The sequence below is a fragment of the Mobula hypostoma genome, unplaced genomic scaffold (genome assembly GCF_963921235.1).
Source record: "Mobula hypostoma unplaced genomic scaffold, sMobHyp1.1 scaffold_103, whole genome shotgun sequence".
In the NCBI taxonomy this organism is placed as follows: Eukaryota; Metazoa; Chordata; class Chondrichthyes; order Myliobatiformes; family Myliobatidae; genus Mobula; species Mobula hypostoma.
The window spans coordinates 164,284-187,173 of record NW_026948206.1 but is presented as its reverse complement, the minus strand read 5'-3'; the positions used below and the strand labels follow the sequence as shown (position 1 = coordinate 187,173).

The 22,890-nt window shown below is 44.6% G+C and overlaps 1 protein-coding gene across 2 annotated transcripts; it reads right to left on the bottom strand.

Annotated features, from left to right (window-relative positions):
• Positions 1-10,074: 10,074 nt before the first annotated feature.
• LOC134341811 (zinc finger protein 227-like) lies at positions 10,075-22,532 on the bottom strand. 2 transcript variants are annotated; one of them, XM_063039748.1, is made up of 3 exons: positions 22,463-22,532; positions 20,033-20,201; positions 10,075-12,638 (listed from the first exon to the last, which is right to left on the bottom strand). In XM_063039748.1, the coding sequence occupies exon 3, from the start codon at positions 12,299-12,301 to the stop codon at positions 11,261-11,263; it is 1,041 nt and encodes a 346-aa protein (XP_062895818.1). In that variant the 5' UTR covers positions 12,302-12,638; positions 20,033-20,201; positions 22,463-22,532; the 3' UTR covers positions 10,075-11,260. The 2 variants fall into 2 exon arrangements, with proteins under 2 accessions (XP_062895818.1, XP_062895819.1); XM_063039749.1 differs by lacking the exon at positions 22,463-22,532 and adding an exon at positions 22,156-22,187 and having other exon boundaries at positions 20,033-20,197.
• Between the last annotated feature and the right edge of the window lie 358 nt (positions 22,533-22,890).

Below are 22,890 nucleotides of genomic sequence, written 5' to 3'. Positions count from 1 at the left end.
AAGCTATTCCTTAATGAGACATTATCACGACTAATATATTCCCACGAAGAAGCTTTTCCTTTTTCCGCATCTAATCTCATTGATTTACATAAAAAATGAATATTTTGAAGTATTTCAATCACTGATCCTCTGCAGAACTTCGGGTGTAAAGTTGCAAGCGTTCATTCCATTTCCTGAAGGGTATTCGCCCCGTCACCGTTCCAAATTATCCCGTTTCTTAACGCCACACCTGGGAAAAATTCCCTCTGTCCTTTCTTTTGTATCCTGTCTTCAGTGTGGAAGTTTGATTCGGTTCATTTCTGTCTCTTGTATTCACTCCATGGATCTCCTCAGCTCCGGCCTCCTGCATCCGTTCCACACCCTCACACTCCTCATTTGGAGCTTCATTCCATTCTCACAGTTCCCATGTCTCCGCTGTACTTTTCCAATGTTGGAAGATTCTCCACACAGGTTTCTCTGAAGTTCCGTCCCTCTGCCAATGGAGAGAAATTCCTTTCTGCATCTCAGTTATTTCCTCTGCATGTTCTCCCGACACCTCTCCCGAATTCAGCACGGTGAGATCCGCCTGGTCTTCATCCTCTTCAATTTCTATTCGTCAGCAAGATTCTACCAACCTTCACAGCTCTCTTTATTTTCTCTGCCACTCCACACCTTTCAGCATTTTGAAGGGAACATTTTTTACGTGATTTTCTGAAGTCTTCGGCCCTCGCCACCATTATGTCCTGGTCCTGGATGAGACACATCCACTGTGATCCAGGGACACAGAGCTGAGCAAAACAGCGGGCTCAGCGCTGGCGAAATTCTTGGCAGTCTCTGGAGTAGGTCTCTCTGCTGTGGGCCGAAGGGCCTGTAATGTGCTGCCAATATCTATGTTCTTTTTCAATCTTTTTATTACGTTTCAAAATTAAACATAAAAGTAATAGTAATTGATACATAGAGATCGGAATTACAATAACAACAGTTAGCATGTACAAGCACAAATTCCAAGTAGCAAATATAGTTTAGCCTCCCAACCTCATAGTAATTCACCATGAAAAAGATATTTTATAAACAGTGAAAAAGAAAACCCCCTAAACTAAAAAGAAACTAAACTAAAAAAAACACACAAACAAAGCTTGAGCTGTCATATTACATCGGCTAAAATTATTTGTCCTTAACTCCGCTCCTCTATACATGAACAAAAAATAATTACTACAAAGGATTCAGAAAGGGTCAACTTGCATCATATGAAAATATTGAATAAATGGCCTCCAAATTTCTTCAAATTTAACCGAAGGATCCAGAGTACCACTCCTAACTTTTTCCAAGTTTAGGCATGCTATCGTTTGGGAAAACCATTGAAATGTAGTGGGGGAATTAGAATCTTTCCATTTAAATAAAATGGACCTTCTGGCTATTAATGGAACAAATGCAATTAGACGACAAGCTGACATGGATAAACGACTAGAGTCTATCACTTGTAGTTCAAAAATTGCAGTAGTAGGATGAGGTTGAAAATCAATTCGCAGAACTAATGAAATAATATCAAAAAATATCTTTCCAATATTTTTCTAAAACAGGACAAGACAGAACATATGTGTCAAGGAAGCTACCTCATCACAAACAGGATTTATATGGCGATAAAAACGAGCTGACTTATCCTTGGTCATATGAGCCCAGAGAACCACCTTGAACAGTATCAAGGCGTGTCTGGTACACATTGAGGAAGTATTGACTAATGTTCTATGTTCACACAGTTTTCTCACTCCATCCAGAGACAACAGTAATGGAGAGGTACATCTGTTAATTTTGTGTACTTGATTAAACGTTTAAAGTCACGTCGCCTGTGTTTTGGACAAACGACAGGCGGATGAGTAACCGCTCCTGCTAATCGCCGACCTTTCTGTTCCTGCCACTTTAATTCTCTATTCCTTGTAAGTTCTGATCTTTATGTGTCCGGTCACATACTCTGATATACAGGTGAAACACCCCGGTTTCCTTGGCTGCGTAAGTCTAAGGAAAACACTCTCAATTCCCGCCAAACTGGTGAGACTGAGACGGCTCGATCCCACTCCAAACCCCGGGTTGTGTGGGTGCTGTGTAATTTGCTATCCTGTGACAAATAACAGACTGTACACTGCATACGATTAAAGGGATTATACTTATGAATCTTAGCTTAACTGAAAGGTTAGTGAAGAATAACAAAAATAAACTGCCCAATTCCAATCAAACAGTCACACGTGCACACGTTGGAGCTCATCTGGAACTTCTCTGTCACTCAGGCGCTGGGTCCTCGGTCAACGTGAAAGCTCACACCACCTTCCGAACAGCGCTCACAACCCATCTCGAACAAACGGGTCTCCCGCCGGATCCTGTGCTTCGACCGGGTCTCTACAGCGTCTTCTCTCCCCATCTCCCGCCGGTCAAAACCCAAGCCCAACCTGAGTGTCCCTCATCAGAGAAACATCCCCTTAATTCAACCATCCTAATTGGATAGCACACATTTCTCCTCATCTCTTATGTTCAACCATCAGCCAAACCAGCTGAAAACAAGCTGCTTTTACAGAACTGCCAATATGAAATACATACAGAACAACAGTAAAAGTAATAACAGAGCATTACACTCTCCCCACACCAAAATAGTCATGTCATCATGATTGGAAATAATTTGTCATCTCATATTAATAACACCGCTTTCAATGGAATTTCGTGATGTCAGCAACTCCAATCCATTTGTAAAAGGTCGTGACATATCTCACTAGGGGGATAGTCGGAGCATTCTGTACCCTGGTCCTACATAGGCAAGCTGATTCTTTGAGACCTCCTTACCCCATCAACTATTTCTTCAGTTTCAGTCACTCCTTGGGATACCTCTGGTGTAGATGACGAGGGTTCTCCCGGTCTATCACTCGTGGCTTCCTGCAACCTTCCCTCAACTCGGCTTCATTCCCAGTTACTCTGGAGCCTAGACCCGTTTCCTGGTCCAGCTGCAAGCCTGCCTGAGCACTGCTAATTCCCCACACAACCGCCACCCCAACCCCCCGCCCAGGTCACCTGCCTCAGTGAGAGAAAGGCTGAAAACCCGTTCATTAATTTTGGGGAGTTGGTGAAAGGCAGCATATACCACAACCCCTTTACCTCATCCTCCGAGTCCTTCAGTCTCTCCACGTTGCGGCAAGGTCCTCTTACTAGGTGTAGGATCCAGGCCAGGCTCTGGGGTAACACGCACCTCTTGCCCCAGAGGTAGAAGGTGGTTCTGGTGCAGAATCCTGACAGGTCCATTCCCATCCTCTGGTATCACTCATAAAACTAGTACGTTTGGCATTTGACTCTCCATTACATAGGCCGTAGCCTCCCAGCGGTCAGCCAACTTATACTTCCCTGTTAGAGCCAACTTCATTATGAGGACTCGGTTTCCAGGCATGCACTGGGAGAACCTAACTTTTTGATCATCTTCTCCATGTGCCTTGCGTGTTACACGTTTGGGCGATCATGGCTTTCCACGTCACAGCATCAATGATATCTCGCACATTTAGATCTGATCTTTCACAGTGCCCATATATCTTCTTCCTTGCCTTCCTCTTCCGCGTTTCCCAGGCATACGGCCTTGTAATGTAAGACATTCTATTTCTCCCTTTCTGTAGACATGGCCCAGGAATTTAAGTTTCCTCTCATTTAATGTTCTCATTAAAGATCTTTCTGTATGGTCACATTGGAGTACTGTCTCATTAGTTACCATATCCCTACATGATATTTTCAGCGTTCTTCTAAGAAACCACATTTCTGTTGTTTCTAAGTTACTTTGGAGTTCTGGTGTTATAGTCCATGTTTCGGAAGCATACAGCAAGATTGATCAGATGCAACATTTTAGTAGCCTAAGCCTTGTTGTCAGAGAAATGTGTCTGTTGGTAAAAATGGGTTTCATTTTTTGAAAGCTGGTTTTGGCAATGGCAATTCTTCTTTTTATTATTTCCACTTTAGTTCCAGCATCTTGTGATATAAAGCTACCAAGGTAATTAAAGCCGGTCTTTTGTTCAATCTCTTGGTTACCGATGTATAATTGGCAGTCGGGGGTATCCTGTTGTTTTGATTTTACCATACATTTGTTTTTTTACAGTTGATGGTTAGACCAAGATCTGCACTTGTTTGTATTAATTTGTCCAGGAGAATGCGTAGGTCTTCTGCAGCACTTGCTGTTAGGGTGGTATCGTCTACATCTCTTATATTGCTGATGTTAAAACCTCCAATTTTTATCCCATCTATGTCTTCTATTTCTCTGAGAATCACTTCATTATAGATATTAAATATTTCCGGTGAGGCAACGCATCCCTGTCTAACTGCTCTTTTAATTTTAGTCCAACTGCTTATATTATCATCAATTTTTACCTCCGCTGTTTGATTCCAATATAAATTTTGAAACAGTTGTTGGTCCCTTCAGTGTTTAGTTTAGCGAGAATTTGAAATATTTTATCATGTTTCATTTTGTCGAATGCTTTAGTGAAATCGATAAAACATAAAAAGACATCATTTTCATATTCAACTGCCCTTTCGGAAAGCATTCATAGTATGAAAATTGTGTTCCTATTTCCTCTATCCTCAATAAACCCATATTGCAGTTTAGAATTTTCTGTCTTAATTTGTTTTTAATTCAACTCAGAACAATTCTCAACAAAATCTTTATTATGTGACTTATAAGACTGATTGTTCTGTAATTTTCGCTGTCAATGATTCTAGGAATTTGTGGCAGTTATAAATACTGATTTCAAGAGATCGTCACTTTTCAACATAATTGTATAAGGGCTAAGTGAGTTGTAAAAGAGCGCCTGAAGGCTTTGTGTGTCAATGCAAGGAGCATTCGTAACAAGGTGGATGAATTGAAAGTGCAGATTGTTATTAATGATTATGATATAGTTGGGATCACAGAGACATGGCTCCAGGGTGACCAGGGATGGGAGCTCAACATTCAGGAGGGATAGACATGAAAGAAAAGGAGGTGGGGTGGCGTTGCTGGTTAAAGAGGAGACTAACGCAATAGAAAGGAAGTGCATAAGCCGGGAAGATGTGGAATCGATATGGGTAGAGCTGCATAACACTAAGGGGCAGAAAACGCTGGTGGGAGTTGTGTACAGGCCACCTAACAGTAGTAGTGAGGTCGGGGATGGTATTAAACAGGAAATTAGAAATGTGTGCAATAAAGGAACAGCAGTTATAATGGGTGACTTCAATCTACATGTAGATTGGGGGAACCAAATTGGTAAAGGTGCTGAGGAAGAGGATTTCTTGGAATGTATGCGGGATGGTTTTCTGAACTAACATGACGAGGAACCAACTAGAGAGCAGGCTATTCTAGACTGGGTTTTGAGCAATGAGGAAGGGTTAATTATTAATCTTGTCGTGAGAGGCCCCTTGGGTAAGAGTGACCATAATATGGTGGAATTCTTCATTAAGATGCTTATATTTCATTAAGCAGTAAGTGCAGAAAATGCCAAGAGAAACCAGACACAATCCTGTAGCAGTTTAACTCAAACTGATTACTTACAAAGGGACAATCAAATGGCATATATCATTCACCAAAATCTTGCTTTAAAATACAAACCATGAATGCCCTCTATCACATCATAAAGGCACCATAAATTCAAGCCTGATCCAGTTTTACAGTCAAAATATTAACAATTATGTGATAATCAATACAAGCAGGATCAACTCCCTCAACAGATAAAACCATTCCCAACCAACAGATGTTCCTCAATCAGTGGAGCACATCACCACGGGTATTGTTTGTGTCATCAGTCAGAAAACCGAAAGACTTTCTCTGCCAGTCAGCTTCCAAATGTTGCTACTTTGTCATTCATTGCCACGCCCCGCTGCTGATTCCCTTCTCCTCATCATACATTCTTACCCCGACCATCATCCAGAGCCCCAAACTCTGCCCTGTGCAGACCCACCTCTGGTTTGTGACCCTGCTCCATCTGCAGAGAATTCAAGGGAAGCCTCTTCAATTAGAGCAGGAGAGAGTAATACAGTGACAGCAGGCCTGAATAGGGATCTTGACGGGATGAAAGCCTGGGCAGACGACTGGAATGTCACTTTTGAGCCTACTAAGTGCAAGGCGATGATGATGTCCAGGAAGAGAAGTCCAACTAACCCCGACCTGTATTTTGGGAACTGCAAAATCCTTGGTGTCAATATTGACAGCACGTTGGTATGGGATAAACACGTTTCCACTATTTCATACATGGCTGGACAAAGGCTTGGAGCTCTGTGGAAAGTAGCATCCAAATTAGACAAAGAGGGCAGAGCCACGGTTTACAAAGCCCAGGTACAAAGTATCATGGATGAATGCCTCACAGAGTGGCCTCAGCCAGTTTGATTCCATTCAGAGAAAGGCTCTCAGGATTATAGGTGTAGATGAAAATGCACAATGCAGAATATACAAAATGCACGCCAGCCACAGCCCTGCAGACCCTCACGCCATGCTGCCTTCATCTTATGAGAGACGGCGTACCAGACAATCAAGTTTGTCTATGCCTGCACAGGCTGTTTCTATGCCTGATGCGAGAACCCACACACTGGATAGAAGCTTCCTTCACTGTGCTATCAGAATTTGGAACAGCCTTCCAGATGCTGTGGTTGGAAACATCTGCGACAATGGGGTGCAAGCATTCAAGAGTCGAGTGCACAAACACCTATCATCTCTGGCAGGGAAGTCATATGCTTCTTCATAAGCTATCATGAAGGGGACCAGGATGGCAATGCTTGGTTGTTGGCAAGTAGGGTTAATACCTGACTTTCAAGAGCACTTGTGACTTATCTTCCGGCTGGACTTAGTCCTTAAACTGCTGGAGAACAGTGCAGAAAGAACAGGTGCTGTTTCCTCCCGGTAGGGATTAGTTTTTAGTTCCAAGTGCTCCTGTTACATTCTGTCACCCTGCAACCTTATCCGTCAATCTCTTTGAATTATGGAGGGCAGCATGTGTATATATATGTCTCTGTCCAGCAGATTTCATCATGATCATCATGACTCCAGTATTTATACTATTTTTAATTTCTCTTACCTGTACATATTAATTCAGAAACAAAGGTTCTGAACTTAAAGAGGAGTAACTTTGAAGATATGAGACGTGAATTAGCCTAGATAGACTGGCAAATGACACTTAAAGGATTGACAGTGGATATGCAATGGCAAGCATTTAAAGGTTGCATGGATGAACTACAACAATTGTTCATCCCAGTTTGGCAAAAGAATAAATCAAGGAAGGTAGTGCACCCGTGGCTGACAAGAGAAATTAGGGATAGTATCAATTCCAAAGAAGTAGCATACAAATTAGCCAGAGAAAGTGGCTCACCTGAGGACAGGGAGAAATTCAGAGTTCAGCAGAGGAGGACAAAGGGCTTAATTAGGAAGGGGAAAAAAGATTATGAGAGAAAACTGGCGGGGAACATAAAAACGGACTGTAAAGGCTTTTATAGATATGTAAAAAGGAAAAGACTGGTAAAGACAAATGTAGGTCCCCTGCAGACAGAAACAGGTGAATTGATTATGGGGAGCAAGGACATGGCAGACCAATTGAATAATTACTTTGGTTCTGTCTTCACTAAGGAGGACATAAATAATCTTCCAGAAATAGTAAGGGACAGAGGGTCCAGTGAGATGGAGGAACTGAGTGAAATACATGTTAGTAGGGAAGTGGTGTTAGGTAAATTGAAGGGATTGAAGGCAGATAAATCCCCAGGGCCAGATGGTCTGTATCCTAGAGTGCTTAAGGAAGTAGCCCAAGAAATAGTGGATGCATTAGTGATAATTTTTCAAAACTCGTTAGATTCTGGACTAGTTCCTGAGGATTGGAGGGTGGCTAATGTAACCCCACTTTTTAAAAAAGGAGGGAGAGAGAAACCGGGGAATTATAGACCGGTTAGCCTAACGTCGGTGGTGGGGAAACTGCTGGAGTCAGTTATCAAGGATGTGATAACAGCACATTTGGAAAGCGGTGAAATGATCGGACAAAGTCAGCATGGATTTGTGAAAGGAAAATCATGTCTGACGAATCTCATAGAATTTTTTGAGGATGTAACTAGTAGAGTGGATAGGGGAGAACCAGTGGATGTGGTATATTTGGATTTTCAAAAGGCTTTTGACAAGGTCCCACACAGGAGATTAGTGTGCAAACTTAAAGCACACGGTATTGGGGGTAAGGTATTGGTGTGGGTGGAGAATTGGTTAGCAGACAGGAAGCAAAGAGTGGGAATAAACGGGACCTTTTCAGAATGGCAGGCGGTGACTAGTGGGGTACAGCAAGGCTCAGTGCTGGGACCCCAGTTGTTTACAATATATATTAATGACTTGGATGAGGGAATTAAATGCAGCATCTCCAAGTTTGCGGATGACACGAAGCTGGGTGGCAGTGTTAGCAGTGAGGAGGATGCTAAGAGGATGCAGGGTGACTTGGATAGGTTGGGTGAGTGGGCAAACTCATGGCAGATGCAATTTAATGCGGATAAATGTGAAGTTATCCACTTTGGTGGCAAAAATAGGAAAACAGATTATTATCTGAATGGTGGCCGATTAGGAAAAGGGAAGGTGCAACGAGACCTGGGTGTCATTATACACCAGTCATTGAAAGTGGGCATGCAGGTACAGCAGGCGGTGAAAAAGGCGAATGGCATGCTGGCATTTATAGCGAGAGGATTCGAGTACAGGAGCAGGGAGGTACTACTGCAGTTGTACAAGGCCTTGGTGAGACCACACCTGGAGTATTGTGTGCAGTTTTGGTCCCCTAATCTGAGGAAAGACATCTTTGCCATAGAGGGAGTACAAAGAAGGTTCACCAGATTGATTCCTGGGATGGCAGGACTTTCATATGAAGAAAGACTGGATGAACTGGGCTTGTACTCGTTGGAATTTAGAAGATTGAGGGGGGATCTGATTGAAACGTATAAGATCCTAAAGGGATTGGACAGACTAGATGCCGGAAGATTGTTCCCGATGTTGGGGAGGTCCAGAACGAGAGGTCACAGTTTGAGGATAGAGGGGAAGCCTTTTAGGACCGAGATTAGGAAAAACTTCTTCACACAGAGAGTGGTGAATCTGTGGAATTCTCTGCCACAGGAAACTGTTGAGGCCAGTTCATTGGCAATGTTTAAGAGGGAGTTAGATATGGCCCTTGTGGCTACAGGGGTCAGGGGGTATGGAGGGAAGGCTGGGGCGGGGTTCTGAGTTGGATGATCAGCCATGATCATAATAAATGGCAGTGCAGGCTCGAAGGGCCGAATGGCCTACTCCTGCACCTATTACTATGTTTTCTATGTTTAATCACTAAGTCTTCACCGCCCTCTGTGGTGGGGATTTACAGACATTCACCACCCTCAGAGTGGAGACAGTCACTCTCGAAATTGCATTCAGCAATGGCGACAGACAAATATCTAGCATGAAGCTTATTGAAACTTTCTCCCCGGTGTGAAGCCAGCAGTGTGTCACAAGTGTAACATGCTGTAAGGTTTCACTGTTCATGTAATGGCCTCTCTGCAATGTATCACTGCTGAGGTAATGGTTTCTCTGTAGCAGCAATGTTTAGGTTACGAATAGAGATAACAGGGTTTTGGAGTGCGGGGTATCCAATGACAGAAATGTTCTTCCTTGTGAGTCTGGAAGAGAGATTTTCATGGTCTTTTGCTGGGGAGAGATGAGAAGACGCGGATGGAGAGAGTGGACCCTTTTTCTTGTTTTCTTCACTAACCCAATAGTCAAAGTAAGAATTATGAAGCTCAATTGTTTAATCACATATTGTGTACTGTTTGTTATTTCGGGGTACTGATTTTGTAACAGGGGACACATTGCGCAGCATCCACCCAAACGAGATTTCTTAAGTCTGGCCGAGCTGGGGAGCTATCACCCCCTATATTAAGCTGCTAGCCGAGGGAGAGTTACATAAGGTTAGATTATTGAGTGAATCGCTTCCCACATTCACAGCAGGTGAACACCCCCTCCCCGGTGTGAACCTGGTGGTGTGTCATAAGGACAGATAACTGAATGAATCTGTTTACGTACACGTAACGGTCTAAATGAACCAGCAGCAATAGAGCACACCTGGAGTCTGGTTTTGATATTAAAAAACACTATATATTAGTATCTAGTTAATATAGTAACTTAATCCAGGTAAATCAAAAGTTAGTAGTGTTATGCATATATATGTATGTAAATATAATTCCCAAACACACTCAAGCTCGAGTGGCAAGAGTTAAAGTCTCACGATAGTGATGTAAGGAAGTTCAGTTCAATCCACGGAATTGGTGTGTGTGAGGAAGGTATTTGTAATCCAAGGTGAAAACCACACTGGGAGAAGAACGAGTAAACAGGTCCCGTTGATCTTCCATCCTCAGGCTCCGAATCCACTCTCGAGTTAGCCAAACGCAGGTTATCACTAAGGGGACCATCTTCGAGGGTAAACTACCACCCAGGCAAGGGTAGACACACCGGTAGCCTCCACAGGGTCAGCCCTTCCACACACCATGACAGCCACTGATCAATTCCCCTGATCGATCCTCAACCCTCGCTTGTGGGCACTCGAAAGTTCCACCCAGTGACTCCTCTGTCACTGGCCTCCTTTCACTGACTGGTCGCCTTAACCGGTGTCCCACTGTGTGTCTCTGGGAGTGTCATCTGACCTTGCTTAAATAAACACGCTACGAAGCAACTGTGAACGTCGAACTGTCCATCACATAACTCCCCCTCTCTCTCACCATGGCAACCAAGAAGCAACTGTGAACATCGAACTGTCCATCACATAACTCCGCCTCTCTCTCACCATGGGAACCGAGAAGCAACTGTGAACATCGAACTGTCCATCACATAACTCCGCCTCTCTCTCACCATGGCAACCAAGAAGCAACTGTGAACATCGAACCGTCCATCACATAACTCCGCCTCTCTCTCACCATGGCAACCAAGAAGCAGGCAGCAGTACTGCAGACAGTTTTTCTCTCTCATTTAAAGGCACAGTCCATGTCCACCGTAAATACTTCACCACGTTCATAGCAGGTGAACGGCCTCTCCCCAGTGTGAACTCAGTGATGCACAATTGGTTGATTTGGCTGAGAGAATTTCTTCCCACAGTCTGAGCAGCTGATCGGCCCCTTCCCAGTGTGGACTCGCTGATGTTCCTTCAGTTGAGATGACTGAATGAATCCCTTCCCACAGACAGAGCAGGTGAACGGCCATTTCCCTGTGTGTCAGCAGGTGAAATGACCAATTGAAACCCTTCCCACAGACTGAACAAGTGAATGGTCACTCCCTGGTGTGAACTGACTGGTGTCTCAGTAGATGAGATGAGCAAGTGAATCCCTTCCCACAGTCTGAGCAGGTGAATGGCCTCTCCCCGGTGTGAACTCGCTGATGTACCTTCAGTTGAGATGAATCTACGAATCCCTTCCCACACACTGAGCAGATGAATGGCCTCTCCCCAGTGTGAACTGACTGGTGTCTCAGTACAGCAGATGACTTTGTGAATCCCTTCCCACACACTGAGCAGGTGAACGGCCTCACCCCAGTGTGAATTCGCTGATGTACCCTCAGTTGATATGACTGAGTGAATCCCTTCCCACAGTCTGAGCAGGTGAACGGCCTCTCCCCAGTGTGAACTCGCTGATGTGTCAGTAGGTGAGCGAACAGTTTGAATCCCTTCCCACAGTCTGAGCAGGTGAACGGCCTATCCCCAGTGTGAACTCGCTGATGTACCTTCAGATTAAATGAGCAAGTGAATCCCTTCCCACAGACTGAGCAGGTGAATGGTCTCTCCCTGGTGTGAACTCTCTGATGTACCTTCAGTTGAGATGACTGAATGAATCCCTTCCCACAGTCTGAGCAGGTGAATGGTCTCTCCCCAGTGTGAACTCGCTGATGTGTCAGTAGGTGAGTGAACAGTTTGAATCCCTTCCCACAGTCTGAGCAGGTGAACGGCCTATCCCCAGTGTGAACTCGCTGATGTACCTTCAGATTAAATGAGCAAGTGAATCCCTTCCCACAGACTGAGCAGGTGAATGGTCTCTCCCTGGTGTGAACTCGCTGGTGTGCCTTCAGATGAGATGACTGAATGAATCCCTTCCCGCAGTCTGAGCAGGTGAATGGCCTCTCCCCAGTGTGAACTGACTGGTGTCTCAGTAACTGAGATGATACAGTAAATCCCTTCCCACAGTCTGAGCAGGTGAACGGCCTCTCTCCAGTGTGAACTCGCTGATGTACCTTCAGTTTACATGATTTAGTGAATCCCTTCCCACAGTCTGAGCAGGTGAACGGCCGCTCCCCGGTGTGAACTCGCTGGTGAGCCATTAGGTCAGATAACCGAGTGAAACATTCCCCACAAATTCAGCAGATGACCAGCCTCTGCTCAGTGTGAACAGACTGGTGTGTCCACAGGTGGGAAGACCGACTGAATCCCTTCTCACACACAGAAAAGGTGAATGGCCTTGTCCCAGTGTGAACTTGCTGATGCACCTTCAGCTGAGATGACCGACTGAATCCATTCCCATTGTCTCAGCAGGTGAATGGGTTCCCCCCTTTGTTGATGTACAGCTGGGATTTTCTTTGATCTACTGTCAATATAAAGTGCCACAGTTTTAAAGCCATGAAAACATCTTCTGCCCAGATGAATGGTTGGTCTGCACAGCTGTTAAAAGGAATTAAATGAATATTAATATTATTTCATGTTCTTGTCACAGAGTCATAGAAAAGTACAACACAGAAACAGGCCCTTTGGCCCATCTAGTTTGTGTTGAACTATTTAAACTACCTACCCCCGTACCCGTACCATCCAGGTACCTATACAAACCTCTTACATGTTGAAATTGAGCTCGCATGCACCAGTTGGACTGTCTGCTCATTCCACACCTGGATGACCATCTGTGTGAAAAAGTTTCCCCTCATGTTCCCCTTCATGTTTCAATGTCACCCTTAATCTGTGGCCTCTGGTTGTAGTCCCACCAAATCTCAGTGGAAAAAGCCAGCTTGCATTTACCCTAACTATAACCCTCATAATTTTGGCACACCTGCATCAAATCTCCCCTCAATCTTTTACATTCCAAGGAATAAAGCCCCATCCTGTTCAATCTCTCCTTATAACCCAAGTCCTCCAGACCCGGCAACATCCTTGCGAATTTTCCCTGAACTCTTTCAACCTCTTTCACATCTTCCTGCAGGTTGGTGATGTGACAAAGGTGTGCATAGACTGAGATGTTGACTGTCCTGTGCTATCAGCAGTGGGATCGTCAGTTGATCTGCCACCTGTCTTCAGGAGGAGAGATAAGTAAGACAATGGAGCAACATTTGGAAATGTTAATGAAGAGACGAGAGAGTTTAATGGAAGGAGACACCGGTCTGAGTATTGTCAAGACCGGCTGCTTTGAACCCTGAACTTTTTGAAGTCTGATGGACAGGCGATACCCCAATAGGGGGGATAAAAAGGGACAGGTTTGCTAAGGCAACGGACACCACTCACGACACCACGAGGTAACGAGACCCTGGAAGTGGTGCGCCCCCACAAGTCGGTGGGAGTTTTGGAGGGCTGGTCACGGGACCAGCCATAGACGCACAGGGTGGAAAGTTACGGTCGGCAGGAACCAGGTGTGTGTGTCCGCCCTTGCCTGGGTGCTAGGTTCACCGCAGAAGAACGATCGTGTCTGAAACGGAGGGGTCACAGTCGGTGACCTCAGAAGACATTACAAAGGGCTCACCCGAAAGCTAACTGCGAGGAATATCGAAGGTCTGTTTGGAATACGATTTGAATATTCATTCGTTCTCTCTCTCTCTTCAACGGCACAAAAGTGATTACTGTGAAATGAACTAAATTGAACTCTGTCACTTGTGATTGATCATTTTACCCCTAGACTGCGGTAGAGCTTGATTGATCCTATTATCCTAGTCCTGTGTACATGTGTGTTTATTCATTGCTAACCTGTTGCATTTATATCCTTACTATTAGGGTACTGTGTTGCTTATTCCTTTAATAAAACTTTCTTAGTTCCAGTAATCCAGACTCCAACTGAGTGATCCATTTCTGCTGGTTTGGCAACCCAGTTACGGGGTACGTAACAGTGACCAAAACTGGACCCAACACTCCAAATTAGGTCTCACCAATGTCTTGTACAACACCAACATAACATCCATCTCTTGTACTCAGTAATTTGGTTTATGAACGCCAATGTCCCAAAATCTTTTTTTCCATCCCTATCAAACTGTGACACCACTTTCAGTGAAATATAGACCTGTATTCTCAGATTCATTTCTTCTACAACACTTCTCGGTGCCCTACCAGTCACTGTGTAAGACCTACCCTGGTAGGTCCTACTAAAGTGCAACACTTCACACTTGTCTGCATTAAATTCCATTTTCCATTTCTCAACCCATTTTTCCAGTGGGTCCAGATGTCACTGCAAGATATGATAGTCTTCCTCGCTGTCCACTACACCACTAATCTTGGTGTCATCCACAAATTTGCTGATCCAGTTAACCACCATATCATCCAGATAACTGATATAGATGACAAACAACTAGTCACAGGCTTCCAGTCGGAGGGGAAGATCCATCTGCTTCCATACTCTGGTGATGAAGTTTTAAGGGGATTGGGTGAAATAAGAAATGATTCTTGGACTCTTGTAAATAATGGGTTAAAATTTAAGTGTGAAATTATGTGTGCTCTGTTCTGGATAGTGTGCAAATTTCTGTTTTGTCCTTCACTGAGGAATCTGCTTGCAGCTTGTTTAGATTAACGACTCACAGATGTCTCTTGGGAACATTACGTAGAGTTGAGTTCTCATGAGACACAAATTGAACTAAGTTCCCTCCCATGTCTAACAAAAGAGAATAACTGATAAGGATTGGACAGAACGTTCATTTGTTATTAAAACCCTGATTTAGTGGACTCTCTTATCTCAGAAATTAAGTTTTGCTCCAACGGACAAGGTGGGAATACCAGTTGAACTAAAGTCCTCTTTGTTTTGCTAGTTCTATAAATTGTAACATTTCTGCATGTTAGACAAAGGTTCGTCACGAGCCGCCAGAGGGAGAGGAGTTCTGTCTCTCTGATGCTCGGCTCTGAGCTTCTCACCGGCTCAGTTCAAACAAATAAACTGATGAAAAGGATAAAGTAAAGAACTGTTTGTGGTGTGGTTATTGGTCCGGCCAATTTAAGTTTATACCATAAAGAGTATCCCATCCAGATACTTCACACCTTTGTACGGCTACTCTCTTCTGTTGACTTCAGGAAACAGCAGAGAACTGTGGACACAGCTGAGCACATCATGGAAACAAGCCTCCCCTCCACGGACTCACTCACTCACTCGAGAGACTTTGAACTTTTTACTGAGCCACGGACTGTTCTTCATCAAGTTATGGTATTGTTGCACTGTTGTAACTATATGTTATAATTACGTGGTTTTGTTAGTTTTTTCAGTCTTGGTCTGTCCTGTGTTTTGTGATATCACACCGGAGGAAATACTGTTTCATTTCTTAATGCATGCATTACTAAATGACAATAAAAGACGACTGTGTGTCTTCATAATCTAATAATCCAATTAAACATTCCCAGAACCCCAGACCAGACATTCTTCATTCTCAACCACCCCTCGGGTCGAAGATAAATGAAAACGAAAAAACAGAAAACATACCCCCAGACCTAGGGATATTTTCCATTCTGCTGTTATAAGCAAACTGAATATTCCTCAGCATTATAAGATAGACTCTTGACTTCATAATGTAACTCGATGTGACCTTGCACCATGTCTACCTGCAGTGGATTTTCTCTGTAACCACATTGCTTTGTTACACACTGTTAATGTTTTATCATAATCTACTGTTGTAATGTGTGGATCTGAGACAATGGGATGCAAGACAAGATTTTCATTAAACCTCGGTACATGACAATAATAATTGATTCCCCACTTTAATTTTGTGGAAATATTAGACAGACTGAGCTTCTCCCCTGGAACTTCTGGAGGGAGATTTCACTGAAGTGTACAAATGTTTGAGAAGCCCCGAAAAACAGAAAAGGCTTCCTCCTTGCAATAATAGGGCTATATACCTCGAAACATTGGCTGCACTTCGGTAATTAGTAACAGTGGAATGGAGTCAATGAATAAAAAATGCCCACCCACAATGAGAGGACGTGACAGATCTGAATCTCACTCCCTTGTCTGAATGGAAGAAAGATTAAACTAAACAACCATGAGAAACAAACCCGCAGACGTAAGGAAGTGGATATGACGTCAGACCCCGGTGTAGCACACCCATGCATGACATCAGGCATGTGGAGCAGGGAGGGAAGGGGAGGGGATAAGATTTTTGGTTCCATGGCTCTCTTCCAGGGAAGGTGAGACCTACACAGAAGGGACCACAACAACAGAGAAGGTTCTTTGGAAACTGAAGATCTGAAGGCAGAAAAGCTACCTGGGCCAGATGGTTTACACCCAGAGTTCTGAAAGAGGTGGCCGGAGAGATCGTGGAGGCATTAGCAATGATCCTTCAAGAATCACTAAATTCAGGAATGGTTCTGGAAGACTGGAATATTGCAAATGTCACTCCACTCTTCAAGAAGGTTGAGAGGCAGAAGAAAGGAAACTATTGGCCAGTGAATCTGACAGTGGTTAGGAAGATGTTGGAGTCGATTGATAAGGATGTGAGTTCAGGGGACTTGGAGGCACAAGATACAATAGGCCTGAGTCAGCATCGTTTCCTCAAGGGAAAACTGCTGTACTCACTGTATACCCATGATTCTGTAGCCAAGTTTCCATCAAACTCAATATATAGGTTTGCTGATGACACAACAATTGTCAGCCGTATGTCGGGAAATGATGAGTTTGAGTACAGAGAGGAAATTAAGAACCTGGTGGCATGGTGTGAAGACAATAACCTATCCCTCAACGTCAGCAAGACCAAGGAATTGGTTGTTGACTTCAGAAGGCGTAGCGGACCGCAGGACCCAATTTACATCGGTGGTGCGCAAGTGGAACAGGTCAAAAGTTTTAAGTTCCTCGGGATCAATATCACAAATGACTTGACTTGGTCCAACCAAGAAGAGTTCCCAGCCAAGAAGGCCCACCAACGCCTTGACTTGCACAGAAAACTAAAGAAATTTGGCCTGTCCCCTAAAAACCTCACTAATTTTTATAGATGCACCGCAGAAAGCATTCTTCTAGGGTGCATCGCAACCAGGTATGGAAGTTGTCCTGTCCAAGACCAAAAGAAGCTGCAGAAGATCGTGAACACGGTGCAGCACATCACACAAACCAATCTTCCATTCGTGGACTCACTTTACACCGCACACTGTCGGAGCAGTGCTGCCAGGATAATCAAGGTCACGACCCACCCAGCCAACACACTTTTTGTCCCTCTTCCCTCCGGGAGAAGGCTCAGGAGGTTGAAGACTCGTACGGTCAGATTTGGGAACAGCTTCTTTCCAACTGTGATAAGGCTGCTGAACGGATCCTGACCCGGATCTGGGCCGTGCCCTCCAAATATCCGGACCTGCCTCTCAGTTTTTTTACACGACCTTACTTCCCATTTTTCTATTTTCTATTTATGATTTACAATTTAAATTTTTAATATTTACTAATTTTAACTATTGTTAATATTTTTAATATTTAATAATTGTAATCCAGGGAGAGTGAAGCGCAGAATCAAATATTGCTGTGATGATTGTACGTTCTAGTACCAAATGAAAGGGTTGACTATTCTCTAAATGGAGAGAATGTACAAAAAATCTGAGCTGCAAATGGAATTGGAAGTCCTTGTGCAGGATTCACTAAAGGTTAATTTGTGGGTCGAGTCTGTGGTGAGGAAGGCAAATGTGATTTTTGCATTCAGTTCAAGGAGACTAAAATATAACAGTGAGGATGTAATGTTGAAACTTTATAAAGCTCTTGGATTGTTCTCAGCAATTTTGGGCCCCTTATCTCAGAAAGGATGTGCTGACACTGGAGAGAGTTCAAAGCAGGTTTACGAAAATGAGTGTAGAATTGAATGGCCTGTCATATGAAGAGCATTTGATGGCTCTGGACCTGTATTCAGAAGAATGAAGGATGATTTCATTGAATCCTATCGAATGGTGAATGGCCTTGATCGAGTGGATGTGGAGAGGATGTTTCCTGTATTGGGAGAGTCCACGACCAGAGGACGCAGCTTCAGATTAAAGGGGGTAGAGGGGCGTTCTTTTAGAAAGGAGATAAGGGGGAATTCTTCAGTCAGAGAGTGGTGAATCTGTGGAACCCTTTGCCACGGGCAGCTGTGAAGGCCAGGTATTTATGGATATCAAAGGCAGAGGTTGCTAGATTCCTGATGGGTGACGGTTTACGGGGAGAAGGAAGGAGACTGGGACAGAGGAAAAATGGAACAGGCTTGATTAAATGGCAGAGCAGATGCGATGGGCCAAATGGCCTAATTTTGCTCCTACAGTATATTTTATGGTTTTATGTAGGGGCAACAGAATGACGTCACATGTGGGTGAGAGTTTGTATTCAAAAACTGTTTAATGGACATTTTTTATGATATCGGGGGTGAACAAAGGAAACGACGGTTTTCATCAATGAATCCAACATTGTGTGACTTAAAGTCCCCTGCAAGATACCCTACTCTGCCATGTTGTCCGTAGAGTGGGCGGTGTGGTGCTTGTCTCGAGTTGGGTCACAAAACCCCACCGTTTCTGAGGAGGACTTTCCGGGGTGATCTGGTCTGGGGTGGGTCAGTCAGTGCAGTGTCTTGTTGTTTAGTATTTTCAGAAACAACAGTTTTACTGATATAAACCGGAATTGCCAGCAGGGTAAAGACAGGTTCGTATCAGTTAACAGAAGACCTCTGATCCCTGCAGTCCTTGTCTCCCGGCAATCTAAACACCCCGAAAGTGTAGGTACCCCTTCCTCTAAAGTGAGTGAATCATTCACGATAGCTGATCGCTGAGAGGAATGATATTTGTTGGGCGTTAAAGTTGGTCCAGGTTTGGCTGGATGGAGTTAATGCAGAGTTCGGGGGTGTCACAGTGAAAGAACCGAACAGCCAAATCCTCTACGTTGTCCCTCCGACCTCCGGACACTGGTGGCGCCGCAGGGACCTCCTGCAAATCACAGCACAGGGCCGACCCCAGCTGTTGCCGGCGGTTCTCCTGGTTGGGCGGCGATGAGGAAGGGTCTGATCTCGGGTTTGTGTAAATCGAAGAGCGGTTGCAGTGGGAAAGGGCTGGGACCGAGCCGGACAGCTGGACAGTCTGGGCTGGGAATGTAGGATCAGTTAGTTGTGGTCCCCAAGCTGTGAGAGTGGATGTCGGTGACGTGGATCTGTTTACGTGTACGGGTGTGGGGTAAATGGTGGGAAAGTTGTGGGGCTATTGGCGGGGTGGAGGGAGGTTGGAGATGTGTGGGTTATCAGACACAGTGTGACCCAGGAGGAGTGGTCCTAGGCAGATTAAGTTGGAAGCAAGAGAGGATCTCGTCCGTTGCATCAGACAGCTTTCAGGAAGCAACAAATCTCTCTTTATATTAATCACTGTCTAATCTTGCTGCTAACATTGTGTTTGTCACAGAGCCCAGAGTCTAGGAACAGCTAGATGGTAGGAAGCAGATGGTGATGATGGGAGGCTGGTTATTGGAGTCCAGGTCCGTGTCTCATAGAGCTCCCCAGGGTTACACCCATTGTTAATTGTCATCTATGTCAATAATCTGGTTGAGAATGTACAGGGTATGGGGAGTGAGTTTGCAGCAAGTAATTTCAAACAATTACTTCTTTTTGCAAGATAGTAATATAAACACCCCTCTTTCCCTCTCCACACTCAGAACCGACCAAAAGCTACTTCAGAAGATGCAAGTTCTTTAAATGAGCAAACACTGAGGGAATGTGAGTGAGTTTAAAGAGCTGGGATACTGACAGTACATTACCAGACCTGGAGTGATTGCAACTGGGTCTGACAGAGGCGTAACTGGTATTTCTGGGCACATTCAGTCTCACCACAACTATTCCCTACCTTATTTTGTACAGATATGTAATGTCTAAAGGACCAGTGTTTGAGTAAATGAGACTCACCGAACTTGCTCCGGACTGAATCAATGGAAACCCTGAGTCAGAAGGGTTCTCTCCAGTTGATGCTCTCAGTCCTCGGGCTGGTTCATTTGCTGCTGTTCCCTCATCTTCAGTCGTGGTTTGCTTCCAGTTGTGGGCTTTTGTTCCAATAAATCTCTCACCACAGGTCTAACTTCAAAATGAAAGATAATGAAACATGTTAACAATACAAAGGAGAACAAAATATTTCTGCTCACTGAAATCTAAACATTGAAGACAAATATAATGATCTCAGTGAACAAATCTGTAATTATCCCTGACACGTCACAAAACCTGATAAGGGATAGGAAGGAGTCATCATTCAGTCATGGTAAGATATAAGACATAGGAACAGAATTAGGTGATTCGATCCATCGAGTCTGCTCCATCATTCAACCACGGCTGAGATTTATTCCAACACCATATTCCCGCCTTCCTCCTGTAACCCTGAAGCTACTTAGCAATCATGAATATTTTAATCTGCCCTGAAAATACCCAAATGACAGCCTCAGCCACCCTCTGTGGCGACAAATTCCACAGATCAGCCATCTTTTGGCTGAAGAAATTTTTCTCATCTCAGTTTTAAAGGGAAGCATCTTTATTCTGAGACTGTGCTGTCAGATCACAGACTCTCCATCTAATGGAAATATCCTCTCCATGTCCATTGTATCCAGGCTTTTCAGCATTCAGTAGGTTTACTTAACCACCTCCCCTTTCACCACCCCGTCTGAACTCCATTCAGCACAGCCCCATAACTATCAAATGCTCCTCATACATAAAACCGATCATTCCTGAGATTATTCATGTGAACCTTGTATGCAACAACTGCACTGAACACATTCCCAAGTACAACAGACAATCAGGAAATTTAAACCATTCCTGAGTGAATGTAATAAAAAGAAACTGGAATCACCAGAATCGCTCAACAGGTAAGGAACTGCTGTGGGGAGAGCAACAAATTTAATGATTCAGGTTCACAATCTTGCCAGGATGGATTCAGAATTTAGTGCAGATCTCCAGCAAATTGAGTTTCTGTTTGATTTCCACTGTCCGACAGACAGGTGACAGTGAGGAAGAATTTCCAATCACAGTTCGAACACTGAACCCCCCAGGTCTATTTCTACTGGTGCAAACACAGAACAGCCCATTTAATCACAGCCTGTCCTTGTGAGGGATGGAATACAAACTCATTCCCTCCTCAGATCAACAGCATGGCTTCCAAAGGAACTCCAGAAACATACATTTGATCCAAGATGGGAAATACATGCTCAACACCTCAGAAACCCTGGCAGATTGATCCCTGGGTCCATTTTACTTGGATCTAAAACTGTGATATCCCAGGACCCAACCTCACAGGGTCACACAGCTGAACCTGTCACTGACCAACCCTCAGAGCCTCACATATCGTCCCCACATCTCAGACTGGGTGGTGCTATCCGGGATTTCCCCACAACCAATGTCCAGCTGCTTGAAACTTCTGCTTCATTGCAGAAGGATGAACATCCAGCCCCATCTGTAGAAGCACTAACCAAAGTCAAATCCAGAACACCGACAGTACCATATGCCTGGAATGCCGATCACAGGATTATAGCCCAAGCACCAACTCTCCCAGTACTCTTTGCTGACAGGAAAATGCTGCAGTGTGTCAGCCAGTCACAGTTCAAAAACCAGCACCTCCACACCAATGCACAACACAACTGGTACCTGATGACCCTCTGGCATTCCAGCTAACAAAAACTGATTCTGGAAATAACTCAGCGAGGCCAAACGTGTAAAAAAACACTTCACAATGCAGACAAAGTTTAGAAGAAAGATTGCTGATATATAACATTGAGGAGGTGGGACACAGGGTGGACTGAGGTTGACCCAGATGGTTGATGCATATCACTGAAGTGGGGAGGGATGGGGAGACAGGACAAAGGTTGAACAAGATGGGCAGGGAATGAGCAGAGGGAACCATGTGGGGAAGAAATCTAGGATCATTACTGATGATCCTCTAGCAATACACATATAGTGAATGAATAGTACATACTACTGCACCAAAGATCCTAAAATGACAAAATTAGAACAAACAATAAGAACTTTGGCATATGAAATTTGGCCCTCACCAATTTTTAATCACCACACCATAGAAAGTTTCCCAACCGGACACTTCACGCTTTTGCATGGTAATTACTCTGCCCGTGACTGCGAGGAACTGCAGAGACCCTTGGATACAGATCAGACAAACCCCCTCCCAGCCTGGGAACCACAACGAACGGATCTCACAGCCCGGGCTCGGGCGCAAAGCTAAAACCGGGGCTGCGGGACCGGAGAGCCCGGAGCCTTCAGCCGTCCGGGAGAACACGGTCCCAGGCCTTTCCCACTGCAGCAGGCTTCCAATTCACACAATACCGAGATCAGATCCGTACTCACCGCTGCCGGCGACAGCTGCGGTCGGCACGCAGAGCGCTACAAATCACCGCCGGTAGCCGGAGGTCCACACAGCTCCACCAGTGGCCGGAGGGCCACACAGCGCTGCCAGCGGCCGGAGGACGAAACAGCGCCTCCAGTGGCCGGAGGCCCGTGGGACAATGGAGAGGTTAATTACAACCACGAGAAAGTCTACAGACGCTGGAAATCCAGAGCCACACAAAAAAAATGCTGGCGGAACTCAGCAGGCCGGGCAGCATCTATCGACAATGCCGTCTTGGACAATGTCTCCCATCCACTACATAAAGTACTGGTTGGGCACAGGAGTATATTCAGCCAGGGACTCATTCCACCGAGATGCAAAACTGAGCCTCATAGGAAGTCATTCCTGCCTGTGGCGATCAAACCTTACAACTCTTCCCTTGGAGAGT

What these genes read in the sequence shown, in the direction of transcription:
- LOC134341811 (XM_063039748.1), bottom strand. Translation starts at nt 12,301, where the DNA reads ATGGCTCACCAGCGAGTTCACACCGGGGAGCGGCCGTTCACCTGCTCA.